We start from the raw sequence: 24,943 nt of genomic DNA, 5'->3' as shown, positions 1-24,943 counted from the left end.
GGTCAGACTGGTCTACATAGTGAGTTCCAGGCTAGTCAGGGCTACATACTGAGAGAGAGGTGGTCAACTCTTGTGGAGTTTCATTTTTCATTCTTTTTTTTGTTGTTGTTGTTGGTTTTTCGAGTCAGGGTTTCTCTGTATAGCCCTGGCTGTCCTGGAACTCATTCTGTAGACCAGGCTGGCCTCGAACTCAGAAATCTGCCTGCCTCTGCCTCCTGAGTGCTGGGATTAAAGGCGTGCTACCACACCAGGCTCATTATTTTCTTTTATGAGCCTGGGTGTTTTGCCTGAATGTAGGCCTGTGTCTTTGGAGAACACTGATCCCTTAGGACTGACGTTACAGACAGTTGTGAGCCATCGGATGAGTTCAGGGACTCAAACCTGGGTCCTCTGCAAGAGTAGCCAGTATGCTTAACCAATGAATCATCTCTCCAGCCATTTTGAAACTGAAAAAAACAGCAAAGAATTTACCAGCCACGGTTATTACAGCAACAGAGCATTTGATGAACTGAAAGCACAGAGGTACCTGAAAGTCACGATTGATCTTTTTTTTTTTAATAATTTTAATTTACCAGAACACTGTAGCAGTCTTCAGACACACCAGAAGAGGGCACTGGATCCCATTATAGATGGTTGTGAGCCACCATGTGGTTGCTGGGATTTGAACTCAGGATCTCTGGAAGAGCAGTCAGTGCTCTTAAGCACTGAGCCATCTCTCCAGTCCACATGATTGATCATTTTCAAATGACTGATCCTGAAAAATGCTGATACATCTCAAGTCTATATGATGCTATTTGGAAAGCTGAGCAACACAAGTCCCCAAGTATGCAAAATGAGGTAGGAACAGCTGCAGATTTGGAGGCGGTAGCAACGGGGACATAAGTGAGTTTAAACTTAGTTTGCTCCTACAAGGAAATGAGATGAGCTGCACAGAGCAGAATGTTCTGCAGAGAAGACGGTGTAAACAGCCAATGCACCTTGTGGCCAGCAGGGGGCGTGCGGTTGAGATCTTGCCCATGGGTGATGCTGGTTTGAGTGAGGTGGCTGAGCCAGGTGTCTGACAGGATGACCTAAGCTCTATGTTAGTTTACACCAGAAGGTAGAAAAGTAGTATGGGAGACCCAAGGCCTCAAAACAAGCCGATGACTGTTTTAACAACTAGTAGTGAAAGTAAGCGTTTGTAGCCAAACCACTTAAAGCAGGAGGACTCTACTAGGTGGCACTAACCGGCGCCCAGACGATGAGCATATTCGTATTCAAAGTAGCTCCGTGGGACATGTTTCTAGGATATTCTGATGCTTGAGGGAGTCCCATCTGCTTATTTATGAATGAAAGCTCTCATGCTGGAGAACTCTGTAGCCAAGGATGGCCTCGCACTGCCCCACACCTGGCTCCTTTGAGCATCCCACCCCACTCTGCTGGCTCACATCACACACACCACACACAATTCATTCTAGCTTTGAAATGTTTTATTTTTTGAGTTATTGGAATTCAACTTTGTGGAAATTTTAATCAAGTAGTACATTTTAAAATTAACCCCGAAGGCGTTAAGTACCACTCAATAGGAAAACATACAAGTAGTTTTCTATTTGGATTTACAAAAGCATTATTTATTAGTAACAAAAATATAGAAGGGGTTAAGTTTTTCCTTTGACCCAAAGATTTTATTTTTAAAATACCATTTATCAACATCCTACTATAGACACTTCAAGTGACAACAGAAAAGTGGCAGTAAGCAAGTCTCTTTTGGCCGAATCATTCTGCCATCTGGGCGCTGGCTACCTGGGCATTTCAGACCCTGCTGGGGGTTTGTTTACCTGTGTGCAGACAGCTTCATTTGTATGACATATTTTTCAGCTTTATACATGAAACTCTTAAGAGCAACACCTTGTTTGAAGTAACTGTTAGTGTGACTAAAGCCACCTGCTGGCCTAAGGCTAAGGAAGCCACAGCTCTGCCCTTGTGGGCTCCCTGCAGCCTACAAATCTCTATGGGGTGCTCCCAGGGCACTCATCGCAGCCACCAGCATCCTCCAGAGGCAAGCAACATCTCAGATTACAAGAGCACCTCAGGGTGCAACATCGGGTTCTAAGGCCAACTCCTCATCCTAAATCCTCTGAAAGACCCCAGTCCCTGGTGGCAGGCACAGGAGGGCCACACCTGAGTTCTCAGCTCTGCCAAGACAAGTCAGGAGCATCTACCCTACTTCACTAGGCAGGGAAGGGGTCACACATCCTCTCTGTGGTAGTGCAGGAATTTGAAATCTCCACGTGTATGGTCACCTTGAGTGGAGGAGAAGAAACAGTTCAACCTGCTTTTATTTGAACTGCTGTATATGGGCTGTTTTATAAACTACTTCCTTCTTAGGCAGAGACTGGCAGACACCTGAGGAACTCTTAGATATGGCAATGACTCCACAGCTATGTGCCCGACACGAAAAACTGGTGACATTGCAAAAAAGTTACTTAGAGCACAAAGGTCTGGTGGCCCAGAGTTCGTAAACGTTACAGTCACAGAAGAAACCAATAATGTGACCTTTGAGGGTTTCAGAATTGAATATATTGATAAATTAATATTACCTGTGGCTGATTTTAGACCTTTTAAAGTTAGGTAGAAAATACAGTGATGCAAAGTAAAAATCCAAATGTGTAACAAACGCTCCCATAAAAAATGGATAAAACAAAACACATAAACTTCTGTTACAAATATTAAGGAAGGGACTGGGGTTTAGCTCAGTGGTAGACCTGGGTTCAGTCCTCAGCTCCGGGAGAGGGAGGGGGACGGGGAGACAAAATAACAAATATTAAGGAAATGGCAGCCATCACCAGACACTGTTTTAAAGAGACATACCACACACCTTTTTACCATACATTTAGTGGCTACGAATAAAGCTACAATGTTCTATAAGGAATGAATTTTCTGCCAATGCCATTAAAAGGGTCAACTAATTTATTTGCCAACAAATTTACTTTGTGCAAAAACTGAGGAGTCTGTGTTTGAAGAGGAAAATCACGTCTCGCAGCAGGCACCACTGTGTGGAACCAAGTCCCCAACCTTACCCTGCACCAGGGGCGCCAACAGCTGACCACACAGATGATCCTGACTGCTTGGGATGCCCAATGGGAAAAGCAAGCATGTGGACCACCATGGAGGGAGGGCGCTCAGCAACCTCTGCTCGCAACAGGAGCCTGTGCTGGGCAGCATGGGTGGTACACCAAGGGTAAACTTAAAAAAAAAAAAAAGACAAGAGAAATATAGGAACTATTTATATATTTTAGTAAAAAAAGAAAAAAGAAAGAAAGGAAAAGCACACGTTCCAAGAAATATCACTTTTATATATTTTGAAGTACATGAAAACCAGGACTGTGGAAACGGGTTATTGATACTTTAAAAATAAAATGACTGATTAAGGATAATGAGTTTTTAGTAGAACTCATGGTATTATCTCTTTGGCAGGCAGGCTCGTGTCCAGCTCACGTCTCCCCCTTGGGTCCTTCCCATACTGGGTCGTCACAGGCGCTTCTTACCGATCGTTCCTGATGAGGTCCACGTACCCCAAAGGCCACAGAAAAACGTAAGCAATAATGGTAAATGCTGCACTAAGAGTGTAAACCAAAGGATGCCTTAGAGATGCAGGGCTTCAGAAAACCTGTGGTCGGGACCAAAGACCATCACTCTGCAAAGATGGTTCCCTTCAGCTTGGAAGTTCAGAGTTTGGTCTCAGGTCAACAGCCAGAAGCTGGTGCGCACGTGCTCCACAGGGCCTACTGAGTGGCTGCAGGCTGCTGTGTGTACCGGGCACATTGCTTACAGTGGCTATGGAGAAGGCGCTGGGAGAATCCCAGGAGGGACAGGCCCTAGCAGTCAGACATTTACATTCCTGTCACCTACCTGTCGGAGAGGAAACTGCCTCTACAAGATGTCATAAATACAAATTCGAATAGGAAAGTACTGTAAAAATTAGCGGTAGTGTTTGGCACACTTGGGTCCAAGTTCGTTCTATAAAGTATGTCCGGACGCCTCAGGTGAGACCAGAAACATACACAATGGTTGTACGAGCGAGCGAACTGACTAGAATCTGCATCCCCTTTCCCAGGGCACAGGCCTTCTGCCTGAGCCAGGAGTCTGCATGCACACCCCCACAGTCCGCACATCACGGATATTGCACGAGTACCTCTGACAACACACACACCGGGGCAGTCTGACATAGTCCAGGTTTCCCTTCCGTATGTTCTTTAAGCATTCAGACCGAACATTCCAGAAAAGCTCGAGGCCCAGTGTCAGAACAATGCTCACCATCCCTCATGGTCCATCAGGGTAAAATGGTTACCGATGTAGTTAGTCATGTTGTTTTTGTTTTCAGAATTTAAAATTCAGCAAAACCTGCTTTTGACATTTCCTCTGGTGTCTGTTCAAAAACAGGAGAAGCCTCGTCTAAGGTAAAAAACTAGAATGAGTCCACAGAGCAGTAATTCTCCAGCAGAGGGCGCCATCTACATTCTGAGAAGCACAGCAGAGCGGCATTACAATGTCAGCTTTCAGCTCGTGGTGAGAGGCCCAGGGACACACGCAGGACACAGCCCGCACACGCACGGTGCCGTAATTCAGCCTTCTCCTCCCTGAAACAGTTTAGGGTATACTACAGCTGCTGAAAGGGTTTCTGGTTTTCTTGGTCCTTTGTTTGTTAGGTCTAAGGTTGATGACATCGCCACCATTAAGGGAACTTGAATTCTGGCCCAAGTGACTTCCGACCGATGCATTAAAGACACCTGTGTAAATGAGGGAAAGCACAGTGACTGATCCGCCTCCACCTCACCTGTCGTGTGTTATCATCGATTAGTAAAGTGGGACAGAGAACCCAGTACCTCTGTTGTTTCTGTTTCTTACTGTACTAGAAGAGAGCGCTCCTAAGCATGAAGGCCAGCATCTTATCAAGCAGTGCTGCTATAACCGGCTGCTAACCATCTCCAGGAACTCTGCACCCTGAGGCTAAAACACCAGACACCGATTTGGCTGACAGGTAGAAAGACCAGTGAGTGAGAGGGGAAGCTATCATATCTGCACCTTGACATGTGCTGTGTGCACAACAGCACTGCTAACTCATGAACTGCCGAGCATTAAGATACACAAAACCCTGCACCATCAAGGAAACAGACGCCAGCCAGGCCAGCCGCTGCCCGTGGGAAGCTGTGTCTAACAGGTGATGCACAGTATACTGGCAAGTGCCACCGACCCAGAGGATGGTCAAAGGCAGATCTAACTGCGCAGCTCCTAAGAAAGGAAGGAGTGCGTACAAAAGGTGGGAGTGCGCGCCTCACTGTGCCCTGCCTCGTGTGTCCAGCGAGCCTCTGAGGCCAAGACAGCATCGAACAACATCACTGCCGTGTGGAGTGAAAGCTCAGAAGTCACAAATCCCTTTTTCATGAGAGAGCCGATAGTTACCGAGCTCAGTAATCATGATTTGAACAGATTTAACCCAGAGTTCTTACAGAAATGAGCCGGTTACACATTTGAAACAATACATGCAGCAACAATAAATGGAGGGCCGGGTCAACGGACAGGCTGGGGTTCTTACCCACGCACTTACCAATTTTGTTACTACTTGAATGTGTCTGTTCTGGATCTTCAGTTATTTGTTGTTTGAGTTTTTGTAGGTGTTTCTCAGCCAAATATTTAAAAACTAGAAAACACACACACACAGTCAGTATGACTATGCAAGTAAGTCTATTTTCAGATTGCAATATTTATACTTTCTAAATTAATTTTAAATTACATTAGATGAAAAGAATACGATTTAGTTAAAATTCAGCTTTTAGAAATTATTTGAGGGCTGGAGAGATGGCTCAGCGGTTAAGAGCACTGACTGCTCTTGCGAAGGTCCTGCGTTCAAGTACCAGCAACCACATGGTGGCTCATAGCCATCTGTAATGAGATCTGATGCCTGATGCCCTCTTCTGGTGTGTCTGAAGACAGCTACAGTGTACTTACATATAATAAGCAAATATTTTTTTAAAAAAAAATTTTAAAAAGGAAGAAATTATTTGAGCAGTCCCTGAGAAGTGCAGTAGAGTGCCCAGCGGAGGGAGAGCGAGCGAGTGCACTGTACCTCCCCCCCCCCCCGCCCCACTCTGCTGTCTGTGAAGCGGAATCATGCTGAACACATGGCCACACTACCCCGACCCAGCCTCTTGCTTTGGAGACAAGGCCCAGCTGGCCTGTACTTCCTAAGTGTTTGGACTATGGGCACGCACCCAGCACACCCTGTTTCAGGTAGCTCAGTCTTGAAAGACACGTTCACTTTCTTCAGAAGAAGAAAGTGCACAGAATAAAGACCCTACTAACGACCATGCAGCTGCAATCTAAACATGAAGATTCCGGACTGAGGGAATCCTCAACAGTGACGTCAATCTCACCTCCTCTGTTTTTGTCTTATTCACAGGGTTTCTCTGTACAGCCCTGGCTGTCCTGGAACTCACTCTGTAGACCAGGCTGGCCTCAAACCCAAGATTCACTTGCCTCTGCCTCCCAAGTGCTGGGATCAAAGGCGTGCGCCACCACCTTCTGGCTATCTTTACTTTCTTAAACTAGAAAATAGTGAAGAGATGTTACTGCCTGGTGGAGTTTCTACTATGGTACAATAATAAAACAATGTGGTTACTTCTAAAAGTTATGCATGAGGGATATGTAGATGATTTTATATATAATGTCTTTCAGTCAGTTATGCATGAGGGATAGGTAGATTATATATATAATATGTCTTTCAGTCAGTTATGCATGAGGGATAGGTAGACTATATATATAATATGTCTTTCAGTCAGTTATTTACCCTGTGTGCACTGGCGTGTATAAGGTGGGGAAACACAGGTGGGCGCCCCTTCCCTCTCTCCTCCCACTGGACTGCAGGGTTGGACACCTACCTGCTGGTACCTTGCTGGACGCAGCTTAGGGTTAAGAGCTTATGAAGCAAAGGCTGGCAAAGAGGAGCCCACTATAATCTCAGGAGAGGAAGTGGTAAATAACCATGATCATCACTCACTCATTAGGGAGCCCTGAGCAGAACACCTTCAAAAGTAATATGATGTGGCAGGAAGAAAATTTTGTCCTCAGATCGTTTTGCAATCCAATTTCTAAGCACGATGGAAATAGCATTTTGGAAACAACGCAGACTTCGGCTGCAGTACTTACCTTCACTCACGTTGAGATCCTCCTTCACGGACGTCCGGTAGAACCTCAGCTTTAGCCTTTTGGCCAGTCCCTCTGCTTCCTCACTGCACAGCAACCAAAAGCAAAGCAGGGAAGGCGCTGTTGAGAATTCTCCTAAGTTACCTTCCACTGGGTCTGAGTGACCCCGGAGGGGTAGAGTTGGGGTGGAGGAGTCATGGGAGGGGGAGGGGGAATGGAGAGGTAATGGCAGCGTGGAAGGGTAATGGGAACAGAGGGTGAAGGGGTGATGGGTGGCGGATGGAGGGGTGCAATGTGTTTTCAGAGGAAGCGTGACGTTGCTCCCACTTAACTAAAATGGAAAGGAAGCTGAGTGGCCAGCACCTGAGCAGGCCCTTCCTCTGCACTGTCCTTGTGGATAATCACCCATCATTTACAGCAGTTGTGCACAAAATGAGTATCTACAAGTCACACAACAATTATACATTACTTTTCTCTAGAGAATATCTTAAATTGGATCTGAGGCCACAGCTCAGTTGGTATGAGTGCCCGAATGACATCACAGGTAGACAGAAGGGTCACAGTTTCAAGGTTACCCTGGGATCCAGGCGCTCATGCTAAGAAGCTATTTATCTTTAACAGCATTTGAATCAGTGCACTGTAAGTTACTTATCTTCTTCTTTCTGCCAAAAGCCAAAGTGAGCACATTAGTGGCCACACTGGGAACAGACTTTTATTTTCATGAGGACTGTAGGTGACTCCCTGTGACCCCAGTCTCCTGATCTGCATTCCCTGGGTAGCTCTCCCAACCCTGACACCAGGGCTGGCCTGTGTCCAGTAAGAGACATCAGAGAGGTCACTGAAGTCATTATAGTTCCTCTCGAGGAAATGGCTGCCATTTTATAAGAATATGAGAACATCAAATAGCCCTAAAGAAGGCTGAGTGAGTGAGCCACCTCAGAGCAGACCCTCCTCCGGGCGTGCAGACAGGAAGATAGGCCCAGCATGTACAAGGCTGAGGCTGGTTGGCTCTGAGTTCACCTGGATAGAGAGTGAGCTTGTGCCCAGCCTGGGTCACAGAGCCAGACACACACTCTCAACAGGCAAGGCAAGAAAGAGTAAGAGAAAGAAAAGTTAAACAAGGGTTTAAAAGCTAGCAACTATTATTAACAAGGAAGGATAAATATGTACAGGTAAAAATCTGGATGATTAACGTCCAGAAATGTTTGAGGGAATCCAGAGATGGCTCCATGGTTAAAATGACAGCTTGCTGCACAGCCATGCAGACCACTAGGTCAGATTCAAGCACCCAGCTAAGGAGTGGGCTGCGGTCTCATACACACCTCAAAGGCCACAGCTGTCGGGGTATGGAGACAGGAGGGTGGTGGGGGCTTGCTGATTACAAGCCTTGTTGGTTTTGGTTTTGTTTTTTTTAAAGGCTAGCAGTGGTTTCCATATTGATGAGAAACCCTGCCTCAAATAACATCCTCCCCTCTCCCTCTCTCATGCACACTTAACTTTCTAAATTGAGCTAACAGTTCTGAGAATTCAAAACTTGCTCAATGCTAACCATACAGAGATCTACTTACTACAAACATTAAAACACCCAGAGAAGCTTTGATCTCTTCCTTCCCCTTTTTAATTTATTTTTTAAAAATTGGCCCTTCCTATGTAGCCCAGGCTGGCCCAGAACTTGGGTAGCCCTATCTCAGCCTCCAGAGTGCTGGAATCTAGTTGTGCACCATGGGCTAGGAGAAGCACATCAGCCCACCTACAGTCCCCTGTGGCAGCAGATTTTAAAGTCTGCCACAGAAAGACTGTCAGGACAAGTCAGGATGAGAAATGCTTTCATAGAGATTTAAGCTAGGGGAGAAGGGCTACAGAGAACAGGAAAGAGAGACCGGAGGTCGGGCAGGCAGGAAGAATGCCGACATCTTACTTTTTGATACACGAATCGTCCAGCAGATCGATCTTGTTCTGCACCAGCGCGGTTGGTATATCTCCAACTTCCGCTACTACTTTTTCTCTCCAGCTAGAAATTGCTTCAAAAGATTCCCTGTCTGTGGTAGAAAACACAAGCACACAAGCCTGGGCTCCTGCAAGATCACAAAAGGAAACTGTCACCAGATTGACAAAGCGACTGTGTGCAGGGCATAGACAAAGACAACTTTCACTTAGGACGGTTTCCACTGGACCAATACTGAACACACGTTTTAACAATCTCCTTCAGTCAATGGACTTTCAGATTAAAAAGCACAGGACGTTATGAAGAACAAGTGGTTCAAGTGTCAAAGTTAACTCTAACTGAATAGGTTATAGTTAAACATTACAAAACACAGCTTAATTCCAACCGAAAGGCAGAGTGGACAGTAAGTAGTGAGAACGGCAGGCTTTTAGTGAAAGCCCCACAGTGAGATTTGTAGTCTGCTTATAGCACAGATCTCAGGAAAACCCAGTGTTATTTGAGAAACAAAGGACCAAGGAAAACCCGGCCTCCTTCCAGCTATTCGGTAGGTGACAGAATGGGCAGAGACCAAGGGAATGTCAGGACAGAGGAAAATGTAATGTTGATGCAACAGATGAGGTGACCTGGGAGTAACCAAGCAACTGGCGGACACTGGCCAGGCAAACACTGGGATAGGCCAGCTCCTGCCTGTGTTCCCTTCCCTGTGGGACAGCTGCAGAGACCATTCTGTGCTGTCAGAACTAGACACCACCTCCAGCAGGTTCCTCTTTTTGTGTCTAAGGGATTTTGTTTTTATTTGTGTCTTCTTGGTTCTGCAGGCCTTGGGTTTCTTAGGGCATTCCCAGGAGGCTCTGGTAAATCCTTGAGCCTCCCTAGACAGCTCTACAGGTTCTTTAAAGGGACTGGACCCACGTTTCCTACAGTGATAATTAGCTTCTCTATTCAATACAGTCGTAGCCTCAGGCTGTTGAGAGCTCCAAGCTCCCCCTTCCCTAACACTCTCCCCCTTCTACTTTTTCCTAGGACACTAATAAATCACTGGGGCTGGAGGTGGGGCTCAAGGAGAGACTTGTACCTTTCAAAGGCAACTAACATAATAAAAACTATCTATAGGGCTGTAAAGATGGTTGAGTTAAGAGCACTGACTGCTCTTCCAAAGGTCCTGAGTTCATATCTCAGCAACCACATGGTGGCTCACAGCCATCTTCTTCTGGGGTGTCTGAAGACAGCTACAGTGTACTTACATATAATTAAAAAATAAATCTTTAGGAAACAAAACAAAACAAAACAAAAAAACCCTATCTATAGAGCCAGAGGAGAATTCCCAGTCAGTCAGCTCAGAGACACCCCAATCACGGTGTTTGCTCTCACTGGCAACAGCTCCTCTGCTAGAGGTCCCTGCCTCTTCCAGGCTGGAATCTTAACTTGCTTGAGCAGATAAGCACTGAGTACCACAGCCATGCCATGCCGGGAAGTTAGTATCACAGCTCTCTTCGCATTCCACCTGCTCTTACACACTCTCCATCCCTGGTAGTGTCTCCCGCACTCTGACTGGGGGTGGGGTTGACACAGATGATTCATCCACAGTGGAGCACTCCGTTACCTCACCACTGTCCATTTATGAATGTCTGTATTCACCACTACCCCCTGGAAACAAGCAGCTCTGACTATACTGAGAGCAACCCAAACCTGTGCACAGAAGCACAAACCATTAGATGGCAGCTTACAACGTACTAGCGCACTGTTTAACAGTTTAACAAGGCGGCAGTAGGTTCCCCACCAGGGACCTAAGATCCCAGGCTTCTCACTACCTCTGCAGTATCAGGCATGCCAGTTCCATACTCAGTCAGGAAGTTGGTCACTGCCTAACTGTCCCACACTGGCATACTACGGTGCCAGTGAGCACATGTGGCCAGGCATGTCTGTGTGTTGTATGGTACCAGACAGAGTCTAGTGCTAAATGAGACTGTTGATGTCTTCTCTCCCACAAGAGCCTGCACAGTGCCCCCAGCCTACGAGAGCTAGCTATCTGGGAGTTTCTCGGTCAGTAGAGGTTGACTCCTCTATGTCTTTTAAGCAGAGTGAGTTCTGACCATTTGGATTGGATGTGGTAGAAATAGTGAGAAACGGCAACAGCCTGAGTTGTTGCCAGTACCTCTGGGGCTTCCCTGACCAACGTGCCTTATGGGAGGTAGCTTGTGTTTGGCACTGAGATCTTCATTATTAAAGTCCCCCTGAGAACTCCCAGGACAAAGTGATGATTTGTTAAATCGTACACTATGAGAAAGCTGGAAGATCCAGCCACTTTGAATACAGTATGGGCCACACAGTATGGGCAGATCCACTTTTAAGAACTATTATGTGTGGGAAAAAGACATGGCTGCCCAGATTATGAGCTTGTAATTAAAACAGTTAAGTTTCCTGATAAAGAGACTAGCTCCCCCAATCTTGGGACAAGGGTACTTGTCAAAAGCCTAGAAATTTCAAAACCGAAAGAAACTCAAGTTGATGCTCTCCAAAACAGACAACAGGCCTCGAGAAACCTCGAGAGAAAACAGCGGCCTGGAATAGGGCTGCTGTGTGGGAGTCCAGAGTCTTTCCTTTCTCTTAGTAATACCTTGAGAGAAATAGAGATAACTATTAACCAAGAAGAAGCAAAGGCCCGGCTGGGTATTGGAGCTACTGATTGCTTTAAATCCCACGTTTAAAAACTCCGCTCCTCGGAGTAAACAATTCAAATGGTGGGAGTTTTTAACTGCTTGCTCCATAGCTGCCTCCAGGACAAACCCCGTTGAGTTTCAACTGGAGAAACTACAGGTGTCAACTCTTCTACTGCGGATTTGTGTCCCTCTCCACTGCTAGGATGTGAGTGTTTTAGAAAAACAAAATGCTCATCACTCCTTTCCCTAAAAGCAAAAGATGATTTTAACCTTGAGAGACTCTGGCCCCCATGGACTCCACACCACCCATGAAGAAGCCAGAAGATCTCTATAAGAGGAGCTGACAGCCTTCTTTCACCAGTACCATGGAGTCATGGACAAACCCTCCACAGACACAGGTAAATAAGCCCAGCTGCCCTGGCTGATCCCTGACCTAATATAAAGGACACACTTTGAAGGAAGACACACTACTGGGAATCAAACCCATCACAGAGGAATTCTGAGAGATGGGCTTATAACCCGCCCGTGTGCGGCCCTTACAGCACCAAAGTACACCAAGGGAGCCAAGAGGAAGGCTGTGGAGGTATGTGTGGGCGCAGGAGCTCCAAGCTACAGCCATGACATCCCTCACCAACCATCAGCCAGCGGTGCCTAATGCCTGCACCTTGTTATCCAACCTTCTCTGAAAGCAGCCAGTATTGTTTGTTTTGCATTCAAGAATCAGCAGTATCCGTGGGTTGTGATGCCATAGGGAAACACATATGTCCCACATATTTTTCTCAAAACCTTAAATCTGATTTACAGTTTTCTCATAAGTCTGCTCAGATGCAGTAAGTCAATGACCTACCTGCATGTTCTCCCTCACATAATACCTGTCTCAAACATACAATCTTATGGCAGCAACTGACTAAGACAGGACATAAAGCATCAAAGATAAAATGTAATTCTGCCAACACAAAGATGAATAACCGGGTTATATTGTGGCTTCTTTGGGATTCCTCATAACTCTCCAGTTGTATTTCTGCTACTGTAGAAATTTTCCTACCCCTCAAACAAAACCAAAACAAAACCCAGACAGTTACAGAAATTCCTAGGACTAACTACTTACTAATTGTTCAACCCTGTGTAAACTTAAACAGGAGCAATGATACCACACGGCTAGACCAGGAGAAAGAGGCAGTAAGTGAGGATGGACCCCCAAGCCCTGCACCAGGCACTCAAACCCTAACTCTCCCTTTCCCCAGTCCTTTCATGAGACACAAGATGCACTGGGCTGTCTCAAGATCATGGGAAGAAGAGCCCTCAGTGGAGAGTCAGCAGTCAGAAATGGTAGCTGGAATGCATGGACTGCCGGAGGGCCATCTCTGCCATGGCTGCTCTACTAAATGCAGCCGAGGAGGACAGATACACACACACACACACACACACACACACACACACACACACACACACACTCTGCCATGGCTGCTCTACTAAATGCAGCCGAGGAGGACAGATACACACACACACACACACACACACACACACACACACACACACACGCACCTCATCATAGAGAACTGCTGCTAAGTTGACATCACACCCAAGACTACTAAGTTCCCTAAGGTTTATTTTTATGTGTATTTATGCATGTCTGCATGCATGTATATATGTTATGCAGGCATGTACGTAGCTACACTATATGGATACTGTATGTATATACGTATGTTATGCAGGCATGTACATACACACACTATATGGATATGGATGCCCTTGAAGGAAGAAGTGCAGGTGTCAGATACCCTGGGACTGGATGATGAGAGTTGTGAGCCTGATGCTATGACTGCTAAGCCACTTTTCAGGCCCTGGGATGCTTAGGTCCTTATGAAATACTTTTGCTCTCATCTCCAGACATTTGCTAGTGCACTGCATCTCTCTCAAGCCTCTGCCTTGGTCCCTGAATCAGATGAACAAGGAGATATAGGGCTATGCAAAGAGATGATCACAGATCTTTATCCTAAGACACCTACTGGAAACATCTATTAGAAAAGCAGAATTATTCTATTTATGAGATGACAAGGACATTTTCTGCCAGGATATTTAATTTTTTTTTTGACTCTTGATATAAACTGAGAGTACCCATTGCCTGTGATTGAATCTGCTCTAATGGCTAAACTTGTAGCCTTAACCAGAGCATAGCAATGGCCAGAAGATAAAAAGTTAAATGTTTATCCATCTTGTGGCACACACATCCAGAGTGGTTCATGACATGCTTCAGAAACAGGACTTCTGACTGGCCAGCATATTCAAAATAGTCACCGGGCGAGGTGGCGCACGCCTTTAATCCCAGCACTTGGAGGCAGAGGCAGGCAGATCTCTGAGTTCGAGGTCAGCCTGATCTACAGAGTGAGTTCCATGACAGCCAAGGCTACACAGAGAAAGCCTGTCTCGAAAAACCAAAAAAAACAAAACAAAAAATCTCAAAAGAGTCAATGAATCTCAATTATTAGATCCCAACCATTTGCCCAAATAGGCCATTCTGTAACAAACAACATGAAGTGACACTCAGCTGGTAAGGCACAAAAAGGGCTCTAACGTATGAGACCACAGGCAGGAAAGAGCACATCCAGTTCACGACGACGACACTATTCCTGAACTCCTCCTTCAGATGCAACAGGTGGCACCACGACAAGAAAGGGCGTCAGGCAACAGAAGGGCTGCAGTCTCAACGCTGAGTCACCTGTGGTGAGGTCCTACTGGCAGGCCTATGATAGCCACTGAATGCCCACCTGCTCTTCTGGAATACACAGCTGCTAATTCACTGGACACCAGAAAGAATGACCTCCTGGCGTAAGCAGCATTTTTGGAAGCCTGCCCCAACAACAGCTCACAATATATTCAAGACAGTCTATTTGACCCAAAGACAATGTTGTACAGCCCTTCAAGGGACACAACACATATCTGTTTACCAGATGACCATTTGAAGCCTATCAATAAACATTATCCAAATGCTTCCAGCACAAAGATATTAATATGTCTTAGAACAAATCTGCACGCTTGCCCATTTGCTGGAACGCCACTGCCTATTGATAGGAAACAAATCTGTTGTAAGGAAGTGTTCTTCAGGCATTCCTGAGAACTGTGTAGTGCTTCTGGAACTCACTCTACTGACAAGTCTTTAAATCTATCTGTAAAGTCTGGCCTAGCCGACAAATGCTCACCATACCCAACCCCCCAGTGTGGCCAAGTGAATGAACAGCACCACATAAACCAGCCACAAAGGTAAAGCTTTCTCTCTGCCCTGGCCAAAATCTCCCCTGTTGGTTCTCCTTTGGAGATAATCATTGGGCATCCTACAGAAGGGCACAAAGACCTAAATGAGCCATTTCTGCTAAAAGGAGATCTTAGACATGGCTGCAGTGGACTTATGGAATGATAATGAAAAATTCGTAATTGGTTACAAAATGCTTCCAGCATGAACTCCAAGGAGATAAAAGGCTGAATGAACTAAAATGTCGACCGTTAGAGAAGGGCATCAAGGTCTCCCTCTGACTCCGACAGAGAGGACCGAGTCAGGCATCTTAACTGCCTCCCGTGCTGCAGCTCCTGCTCAGGGTCCTCTGTCCACCTCAGACATGCAGCTCCTCCTCCTGATGCCACATTGGGACCCCAGAAAGGCTGGGTGACCCTCACTGTCTACTGCACCATCAAATAAGGACCAACAATAGGGCTTAAAACCCTATCCTGGGCCCTTTTAGTCATTTTCTGAGAATTTTAAAATATTCATACTGAATATTTATCTTTAAAATGTCCATACTAAAGGCTTGAATGATGTTACCCCCTCTTTAGCCAGGCTTCAGTTGTGCCTGCTTCATACCCAGACCTCCCATCTTACTTGAACCAAGTCTTTACTCTTGAAAAGATTCAAATTTCTCACTGCCCCCAGGGAAGAACTTAAAATTCAGTGTAACTTGGATTTTTAAAAAAATTCCAGGAAGAGCCCTATAATAATTCTTATACCTACAGGAATTCCGTTTTGGATACCTGTATTTTAGAGCTTCAACCTCTATAGCTAAGACACTTAAATAAATTCTATTTCTTTTTAAGTTACTATTTGCATAGCCATCAATACTGGAATAAGATACATCAAATTCCTAGATATAGCACTTGCTCTGTTGAGCCTACCCATGTTCCCTGTCACAACATAACATGGGCTTTCTAGTGTACCATAACCTGTCCCATGACCATTTGCCCAGTAAGCATGGCCTGGATATCTCATAGTATTGTACCTAACAAAACCTACCAATCATGTGATCTCTGATCCATAGGAACTAACTTGGTGGCCTGAAACTCCAAATGACATTCCTAGCACCTACATGGTGGCTCATAACCCATGAACCCTAGTTCCAGGGCATCCTGGACTCCCTCCTCTGGCTTTCAGGAGCACTGCATACACGTGGGACACATATAGACGTGCAGGCAAACACTTGAACACATAAAACAAAAGTGAACTTAAAAAGGAAGAGGAGAAAAGACAGGGAACTCTTGTTAAGGAGAGCGGCATATGGCAAGAATGGTCTAAAAATACCAGACAGCTCTCCAGGGCTGGAAGAAGTGTGTCCTTCAGCACGGCACAGACTGTTAACAACGTCTACACAGATGGAATCTATGGGGTACCTATAGAGAAGCGGCCAAACATCTTAAAGCCCAGGTTAGGACTAATGGTCTACAGCGATTTTATGGAAAACAATGGAGTTTGTAAGAGCCCATGCTCCCTGGTTAAATGAATCTTCAAGGTAACTCATGGTGCAATTAGCTATGAGTAGAAAAATACTAAATAAAACTTACATCAAATGCTATAAAACGACTCCTACTGGACCCACTTCCCTCTGTGTAAACTGAGAACAAGATCCTGGTGAGCTTGTTTCTCGCCAGCGTGGCCGCTTGTCCTATTCTAAGAGAACCACCTGGCATGGCTAAAGGACAATGCTGCTGAGAAGGAATGAGGACACTGTATTGTTATCTGAGCTCTTCTGTCACATCACTTTCTCTTTACTTCTCCAGACTAGAATCTGCTTCAAAGCAAAATAATAGGACAAGCCATGTTATTATCCACAAATGAGAGTTACAACAGCTTAGACACTGCAGACCAATCTCTTCTAAGATTAGAGCTCGCCACTCCACACGAGGTGGGGCTACAGAGTCAAACTGGAAAGAAGAAAGACTGGAATTAAAGACAGTCAATGGAGCCAGGCGTGGTGGAGCACACCTTTAATCCCAGCACTTGGGAGGAAGAGGCAGGAGGATTTCTGAGTTCAAGGCCAGCCTGGTCTACAAAGTAAGTTCCAGGACAGCCAGGGCCACACAGAGAAACCCTGTCTCAAAAAACCAAAAAAAATTTAAAAAATTAAAAAAAATATTAAAATAAAAAGATTTAAAGATAGTGAACCATTTCAAGTGCTCTAAACATCAAATAAAACGTCCCAGGAGGCATCAGTGGATGTAGAGATCCAGTCACATAAGAAGATTATTTGGCACTGTGCCAGTCTGTTACCTTTACATCACGAGGCCCAACTGATGACTATGCTATTCCTATTATACATCACACGCAATACTACACCAGACTCAGAGGACACACACACACACACACACACAAAACCAAACATGCAGTTCAGATCATGTAGGTTAACAAACTTTATATGATCCAGGAATTTCTTCCATAATGACTTTACCTGGTATTCCTTCTTCTTTCTCTCTTTCTTTTCTGTTTAGTTTTTTGGACAGGGTCTCTCTACACAGCCCTGGCTGTCCTACAATTCACTATGTAGACCACCCTTGAACTCACAGAGATCCACCTGCTTCTGCCTCCGGAGTGCTAGGACTAAAGCGCCATACTTGGCCAATCCTTTCTCCTAAAGACTGCTCTTTCGCCTACTTAGCCTCGTGTTGCTCAGATGCTAGGAAAGAGCATTCTAGTGATGGGATTTAATATTTAATAAAATATTTGACACTCAACGTGTATACACTAGAGGAGAAAAACACAGAAACAGATACTGGCTATATCGTCAATCTTAATCCAGTGTAAACACTTTTCAGGGAGACAGGGTCTCTCTGTCCCTATGTAGTTCTGGCTAGCCTGGAACTCACTATGTGGACCAGACCAGCCTTAAACTCATAGATACCTAGATATCCACCTGCCTCTATCTCCTGGGTGTTAGGATTAAAGGCATAAACCACACCCAGCTACAAGCCTAGAAATGAACAGCTAAAGGCTATACTATTTCCAGACATCTCGATTAATCAAATTAATACACCTTGTTTGTGCCTTAAGCTAATCTGAAGGTGTTTTTGTTTTCAGTGATCTTACGGAACCCCCAAAGAAACCATACAGGAATACCGAGCAAAGCACCTCTCAAATGTAAGAGACTTTCTGCCGTTTCCACTCACCCACTCACTCGCTCGCTCATTCAGCCCATGGGTAAAGAACACTCCCCTTTGTGATGAGAGGTGCACACAGCGGAGGAGCTACCAGTGGCCCACTCTTCTGCCATCCCAACTTACCTGGATAAGAAGTTAGTTACATTACTGTGATGAGCTCTTCACAGGCATCTATTTATAGACTTAAGACCATTTTCAGTTAAAAGGATGATTTTTACAGAAACCAACGCCATTTATAGCCTTTTAAACCAAGGGAAACAATGTAATTTAAACCTCATGTTTCCAATCCAAGTCACAACTCTAGGGTAATTTTGTGTTTCAGGTGGAGAACAGACTTTACAGAGAATGGTGTGATCTGGGATTATCTAAAAGGTACTAGAGTAGCCGCCAGTGGTGTAGGGTTATAATCTCTACCCAGGGGGCTGATTCAGGAGACTCTAGGGTATGTGCTTTGCCCAGGCTTCACTCTTTAGCAACACCAAAGCATAAAAAAGAGTAACGAAACTCAATCATGGGGAGGAAAATAACCCAGGTGCCAATGCTATCTTGAAGGAGGCATGAAAGAAACAGATGGGCCAGTTTCTGGCTGATTCGGTCTCCAAGCCTTTGTGCATCATGTGACTTTAGGGTGGGACAAACTATCTACAGTACAAAGCTTTAGTTCTTTACAAGGTCTTTAGAAGGATACTGAACCAGAGCCTTTAAAAATCCCCTAGAACTAACTTTTCTCTTTCTTATTTATTTGTATTTTGAGACGGGTTCCCCTATTTATCACTGGCTGGCCTGGAGCTGGCAACGTAGACCAGGCTAACCTCAAACTTGTCATGACCCTCCTGCTCTGCCCCCACCTCCCTTGTGCTGAGATGACAGGTGTGTGCCCCCACACCCGGCCAACACTATGTTTGTTATTGCTGTCCTCATTTTCTGGTTCTGGGGATTGAACTCAGGGCTCTGAGCATGTTAGGCAAGAGAAGCAGTATCCCTCCGTGGTCTGTGCTTCAGCTCCTGCTCTGAGTCCCTGCCCTGTCTGCCCTCTGTGATGGAGACTGTGACCCGAACACTTTAAGATGAAATAAGCCCTCTCTTCCTAAACTTACTTTTGGTCATGGTAGTTTGCCAGGCCAACAGAAACCCTACGTTAAGACACCAGAAAGAGCAGTGTTCCTTTATCTAGCCAGAAGAAACATTTCACCTCGATAGTAGGCCTTTGTGATTGCATCAAACTCCTCTTGACCTGCAGTGTCCCATAACATTAGCCTTACATCTTCATCGTTAACCCTGAAACAAGAGATGAGTTTATTCCATACAAAATGTAAAGATTTATGTACATGTTTATTTTCAAATCAAAAGTCTGAAAGCTCTGTGGCTGATTCTCAGAGTGCAATGGTTTTGAATGACGGGGGTGTTCCCGGTAGTGAACCATGACACTCTGTCTGCCAGCTTCTTCTACAATGAGTCGTAGACAGTGGCTCTGAGAGCAGCAGAAGTGGGAAAGCAGACTCCCTTGGGTCGGATCATTTCGTCCTCTTACTACACCACTCTAAATGGGCTTGGCATCCTAGCAATGGGATGAGAATTGGGAAAGAAGCAGCCTGCTTGGTGGACCTCTACCTTAAAATACAAACAAAGAAACAAACAAAACCCTTGTCGTGTAGTTGATTCTCACTACAGTTGCTCTGGTCTCTATCACTGTGTTGTGTTGGAGATCAAACCCAGGACCCTTTGCGTGCTAGCCACATGCTTTACCACTGAGCTACACCCTCTGCTCTCAAATGTTATTGTGAGTATTAGATTAGCAAATACAGTGCTATCCTATTCCTGGGGAATAGGTCGGGCTCATGATACATGTCTGCAATCTCAGCCCTGGACCCCCGAGGCAGGAGAGCCTGAATTTGTGCTATTGCCTCAACACAGCTTGAGGCCAGCTTATGAAGCCCAGGGAGGACAAGCAAGAGGACTGGGGTTAGGGTCATCTGGTTACAAAGCAAGGTCAAGGCCAGTGTGGGCAACATATGGCCTCACTTAAAAACTCAACATAACCGAGCTTTGTTAGCTGTACATGAGCATCTGCTACTCACTGGCTGGCACGGTTACATGGCACAGCTGTTTCTCTTTCCTGTCAAGGCTTAGACACTTTACAAATTGGAACCAAGGGATAAAGCACTGGGTACATACTGAATCTGTCGCTCCAAAAAGTCTACGCCGATGGTTTTCTTGTAGTCTTTTGTGAAAATGCCTTTGCAGTAGCGCTGAATCATGCTCGACTTTCCAACCGCCCCATTCCCCACCACCACCATCTTGATGGCCACTTCCATATCTTCCTCCAACATTTTTGAAACAGGAACAGTTTCTGCACCAGCTTTAACTCCAGGAGATCACACTGTCTCCCTCAAACCTGTTAATTTAAAACAGAATAATTTTTTTTTTTTTTTTGGTTTTTCGAGACAGGGTTTCTCTGTGTAGCCCTGGCTGTCCTGGCACTCACTTTGTAGACCAGGCTGGCCTCGAACTCAGAAATCCGCCTGCCTCTGCCTCCCGAGTGCTGGGATTAAAGGCGTGCGCCACCACGCCCGGCTGTAAAACAGAATCATTTTTATCAAGAGACAATCACACAGCACTGCAGAAATCTGTAAGACTGAGGCTCCAGGCCCACCGACTCCCTTGTTAACCTTTGAAAAGTAAAAGACTTATCCCTACAATTCTCTGTCATGGAGACAAAGTCTTGTCATGGGGGTTGAAGAACTAAATTTATTACTCAGCCTCTCCAAGATTCAGTTTCCTGGCAATAATATCCATTTCACAGGGTTGCTGACCAAGGATACACTACAAACGTTAGCAATGTGTAAGTTACACATGCAAACATTCATTTTATAGAACTCAGTGACTCTCACACTGTGTAGCAACAAATGCGTTAATAGATACAAAACCTGAGAGAACTGCTTTTCAACCTTAGAGATAGTTTTTTAAGCACTCAAAGAAAGGTTTTGTATAATTATGTGCAGTCATGCATCACACTGGGCTCTTGGTTAACTGTTTCTTTTTTAAAAAAATAATTATTTTAAGTATGGGAGTACACTGTAGCTGTCTTCAGACACACCAGAAGAGGGCATCGGATCCCATTACAGATGGTTGTGAGCCACCAGGTGGTTGCTGGGAACTGAACTCAGGACCTGTGGCAGAACAGTCAGTGCTCGTAACCACTGAGCCATCTCTCCAGCCCTTGGTTAACTGTTTCAGTGTGCACATCACAATGAATGATGAACACATTATCTGATGCAACAAATTCTTTGGTTTGAGACCGGTCATAGTTTATCAGACCATCAAAGTAATAGAATAGCATCCTTTATACTAAAAAGAATAGAAAAGTCAATTTCCTCATTCTTAAAATGACCAGCCCACTTGGCTACTCTAGAGCCAGTAAAATTCCGTTTGCTGGAACCCATCAGTACACAGACTCCACCTGAAATGCAAGAACTCTCTTAAGCCTCCAGAGTTGCCCTAGGCACTTCAGAAACTTGCATGGTTCTAAGAAGTACTTGTTAAAGTGGGTCTCCTGAGAAGAGTTAGCCATCCATGATCAGAAACCTCAGAGCAGTAGCCTTGAATCTCATTTTGAAGAGAAGTGCAAGCTGGGTGTGGTGGTCCAGCCCTGGAATGCCAGCACTCAGCAACAGAGGCAGGAGGACCACTACCTGTTTAAAGTCTGCCTGGTCTACAGTGAGATCATATGTACAAAATAAACAAGAAAAGCCAAGGAGCATCAAAGGGTAAGGCTTAGCCTTCCCATCAGAAAGATGCCTGCACTGCCACCTTTGGGATGTACCATGGGATCCACACTTGCCTAAGAGGAACATTGGTGGGCAGGACAACTAGACTGAGGAGTGGGGTTCCCCTTTGCACTGGGGTCTCTACCAGAGCAGCTGCAGGCTGGCCCTCCTTCCTCGAAACCCTCCTTTAGCAGGTGTCAAAGGGCATTGCAGTCTTAAGGCTCTTCCTTCAGCAGTCACAGGAACTGCTGTGCTGCTAATTCTATCTTGGCATTTGCTTCTTTAACAGTCCAAATGGATACTCTCCCTCATGGGGTTTTATATTCGTGTAAATGTTAGAGACTCTGGACTGTGGCTAATGTTGGAACCCAGGAGAACTTCAAAGAACTTGGATGCTGAATTCAGAGAATATGATTTCAATGTTCTAGGATGAAACCAAGACTTCAACCACCAGCCTCTTATAACCCTGAAGCTCAGAAGCAAATCTAAATCTAGCAAGAGTGGTGGAGAATGCTGTTATTCAGGGTCTCACATGGCGGACTGAGGCCGGAGAGCAACTGGGAGCTCCAGACCAGTGTGGGCTACACAGTGAAATGTCATCTCAGGAAAAAACCAAACCAAACCAAACCAAACCAAACCAAAACAAAACAAAAAACACAATAAGAATACAAACCTACACTCCTTACCAAGATCTGACTGTGTTCATCCAGCTTGTGTTTCACACGGGCTCAGTTTTGGGAAGTCGACTTCCTCTTCTCAATCTAAACAATTCTTCACCCTACAATTAAAGTTCAAAAAAACAAAACAAAAATCCCTCAATAGTATCAACAACAAAATAAGCCATCTCCCCAGACCTATAACAACTCTATTCATAATCACATAAAATTGAAAACTCCCCAAATGCCCTTCAGTGGGCGGATAATATAATTGGCTATGTTTGTCACATCTACCTAATTAAACAGGGAGTAGAAGGAGAAAGGGGTTATCCATACAGGAAACTGTGGGAACAGAGAATGTGGCTTAATTGGTACACTGTTTGTCTAGCTCCACAAGGCCCCCTGACACCATGCCTAGCAGCGCGCGCGCACACACACACACCTGGCATGACAGCACATGTCTGTCATCCTAGCACTTGGGAGGTAGAGGCAGAAGAATCCTAAGGTCATGATTATCCTTGCTACTAGAGCAAGTCTGTGGCTAGCCTGGACCACCTGAGATCTTGTCTCAAAAAGATATGAAGAGGCTGTCCCCCACAAAACCAACGGGGCCGCATCTTGAATCTCAAAGGTGTTTATATATAGTCACAGAAGACAGTTATCAACATCTCAAACTGTTACACTAAAATGGCATTCTGAAAACATCAGTGATTTCTAGGAATCGGGAATAAGAGGTAAGATATAAAGAGACAACATGAGGTTTTAACAGGTAGCAGGACTGGTTTCATATCCTGACTGGCTACATGAATCTAAAACTCTCCAAATGGTTATTTGTTTTTTTTTGTTTTTGTTTTTTACCATATGGAAGTTAAAAAATAAAATTTAAACAAAGATGTGAAAGCAGATCGTAGCGCCGGGAATTACTGTTAAGATTCTCAGAAACTAGTTACAACACTGAATCCCAGCCTTCAGGGGGAAGAGGCAAGCGGATCTGAGTTTGAGGCCAGCCTGTCTACACAAGTTCCAAGCCAGCCATGCCATCACAGTGAGAGCCTATCCCAAATCACAAGCGCTTTTAAGAAAAAAAAAATGCAAAAAATAAGTATGCTCTTTGAAAAGCACAATGCTACATATAATTAAAAACCGACAGTAATTATCAATATTCTCTCTTCTCGGTTTCAAACCCCTTGGCAACCAATGCAGACTCTCGCGTTGGCAAAGGAAAGGATGGGTCAACTTGCTAAAGAAAGGCTTGCCGGGTTTGTTTGTTCCTCCAGCAACCCGCTCGTTACAGAAGGCACTGGGATCGTCCCGGGCGGAGTCGCGCAGCCCTGTGTGTCCCGCGCCGCGCCCGCATCAAGTTCTCCCACTCTCGGGTTCCCGCTCCTGGGAAGCCACGGCGGTTGGTGAGCGAGCCGCGGCCGGGGTCGTCGGCGCGGAGCGGTCCCCACGAGGACGCGGGAGCAGAACGCCGCCCGCAGCCGCCGTCCCCGCCCACAGCGACATCCCGGCGGCACCGCAGCCCGGAGCCGAGGCCGCGCAGGCCGCACTCACCTCTGCCCGCAGCCCGGAACCCTCAGCGCGGAGCCCGCAGCCCGGAACGCACAACCCGCAGCGCCAAGCCCGGAACGCACAGCCCGCAACACCGAGCCCGGAACGCACAGCCCGCAGCACCGAGCCCGGCTCCTCCCCGCGGATGCCTCGCACCCGCTCCGCTCTTTCAGAACGATTATGAGTCTCTAGCGAACTTTATTAGTATCCGGGTTCACCGAGCTACTCGTCGCCAACGCCGCCGGGGATGGAGGGCGCGCCGGACTCCCGCCCGCCGCGCTGAGGAGCATGCGCCACCTGGTCTGCGCATGCTCGGCACCGGCCCCGCCCTGCGCTGGCAGGGAAGGCGCTGGCTGGGTTTGCACAGCATCAGGCCTTGGTACCCAAGGAGACCAAGGTGAGCAGGATGTGCTAACCTACTGAAGGCGCTCCTTGTTTCCCTACACAGGGTCAGGCATCCAGGCGCCTCAGAAGTCTGTCACCACCTGAGGCTCACGTGGTAGCACTGAAGTATGCAAAAAAAAAAAGAAAAAAGAAAAAAAAAGTTGAGTGAAGACAAATAATTTCTTTGCACGGTATGACTGGACAAAATAGAAGACCGTGATGGTTAACAACTCAGAGAACCAACCCACAAATTAAAAAAGGTCCTGCAAAAAAGCAAACTCGCTTCAAACGCGGCGTGGAAACACACGTGTGTGATCCTAGTACTTGGAAAGATGGTGTGGCATGAAGATCAGAATTTCAAGGCCAGCCTGAACTACAATA

General features: G+C 45.8%; 1 protein-coding gene across 2 annotated transcripts; it reads right to left on the bottom strand.

Moving 5' to 3' along the window:
* Window positions 1-1,451: 1,451 nt before the first annotated feature.
* Rab23 (RAB23, member RAS oncogene family) lies at window positions 1,452-24,712 on the bottom strand. 2 transcript variants are annotated; one of them, XM_021169254.3, is made up of 8 exons: window positions 24,182-24,712; window positions 22,658-22,749; window positions 20,380-20,599; window positions 19,397-19,482; window positions 9,101-9,257; window positions 7,186-7,268; window positions 5,588-5,680; window positions 1,452-4,769 (listed from the first exon to the last, which is right to left on the bottom strand). In XM_021169254.3, exons 3-8 carry the CDS (start codon window positions 20,532-20,534, stop codon window positions 4,630-4,632), a joined length of 714 nt encoding a protein of 237 aa, XP_021024913.1. In that variant the 5' UTR covers window positions 20,535-20,599; window positions 22,658-22,749; window positions 24,182-24,712; the 3' UTR covers window positions 1,452-4,629. The 2 variants fall into 2 exon arrangements, with proteins under 2 accessions (XP_021024913.1, XP_085692241.1); XM_085836115.1 differs by lacking the exon at window positions 24,182-24,712 and adding an exon at window positions 23,884-24,168.
* Between the last annotated feature and the right edge of the window lie 231 nt (window positions 24,713-24,943).

Source organism: Mus caroli, unplaced genomic scaffold, assembly GCF_978045245.1.
Source record: "Mus caroli unplaced genomic scaffold, Mus_caroli_1 scaffold_1, whole genome shotgun sequence".
NCBI classification, from domain to species: domain Eukaryota; kingdom Metazoa; phylum Chordata; class Mammalia; order Rodentia; family Muridae; genus Mus; species Mus caroli.
The sequence above is the reverse complement of the archived record's forward strand: the minus strand, read 5'-3'. Positions and strand labels throughout refer to the sequence as shown.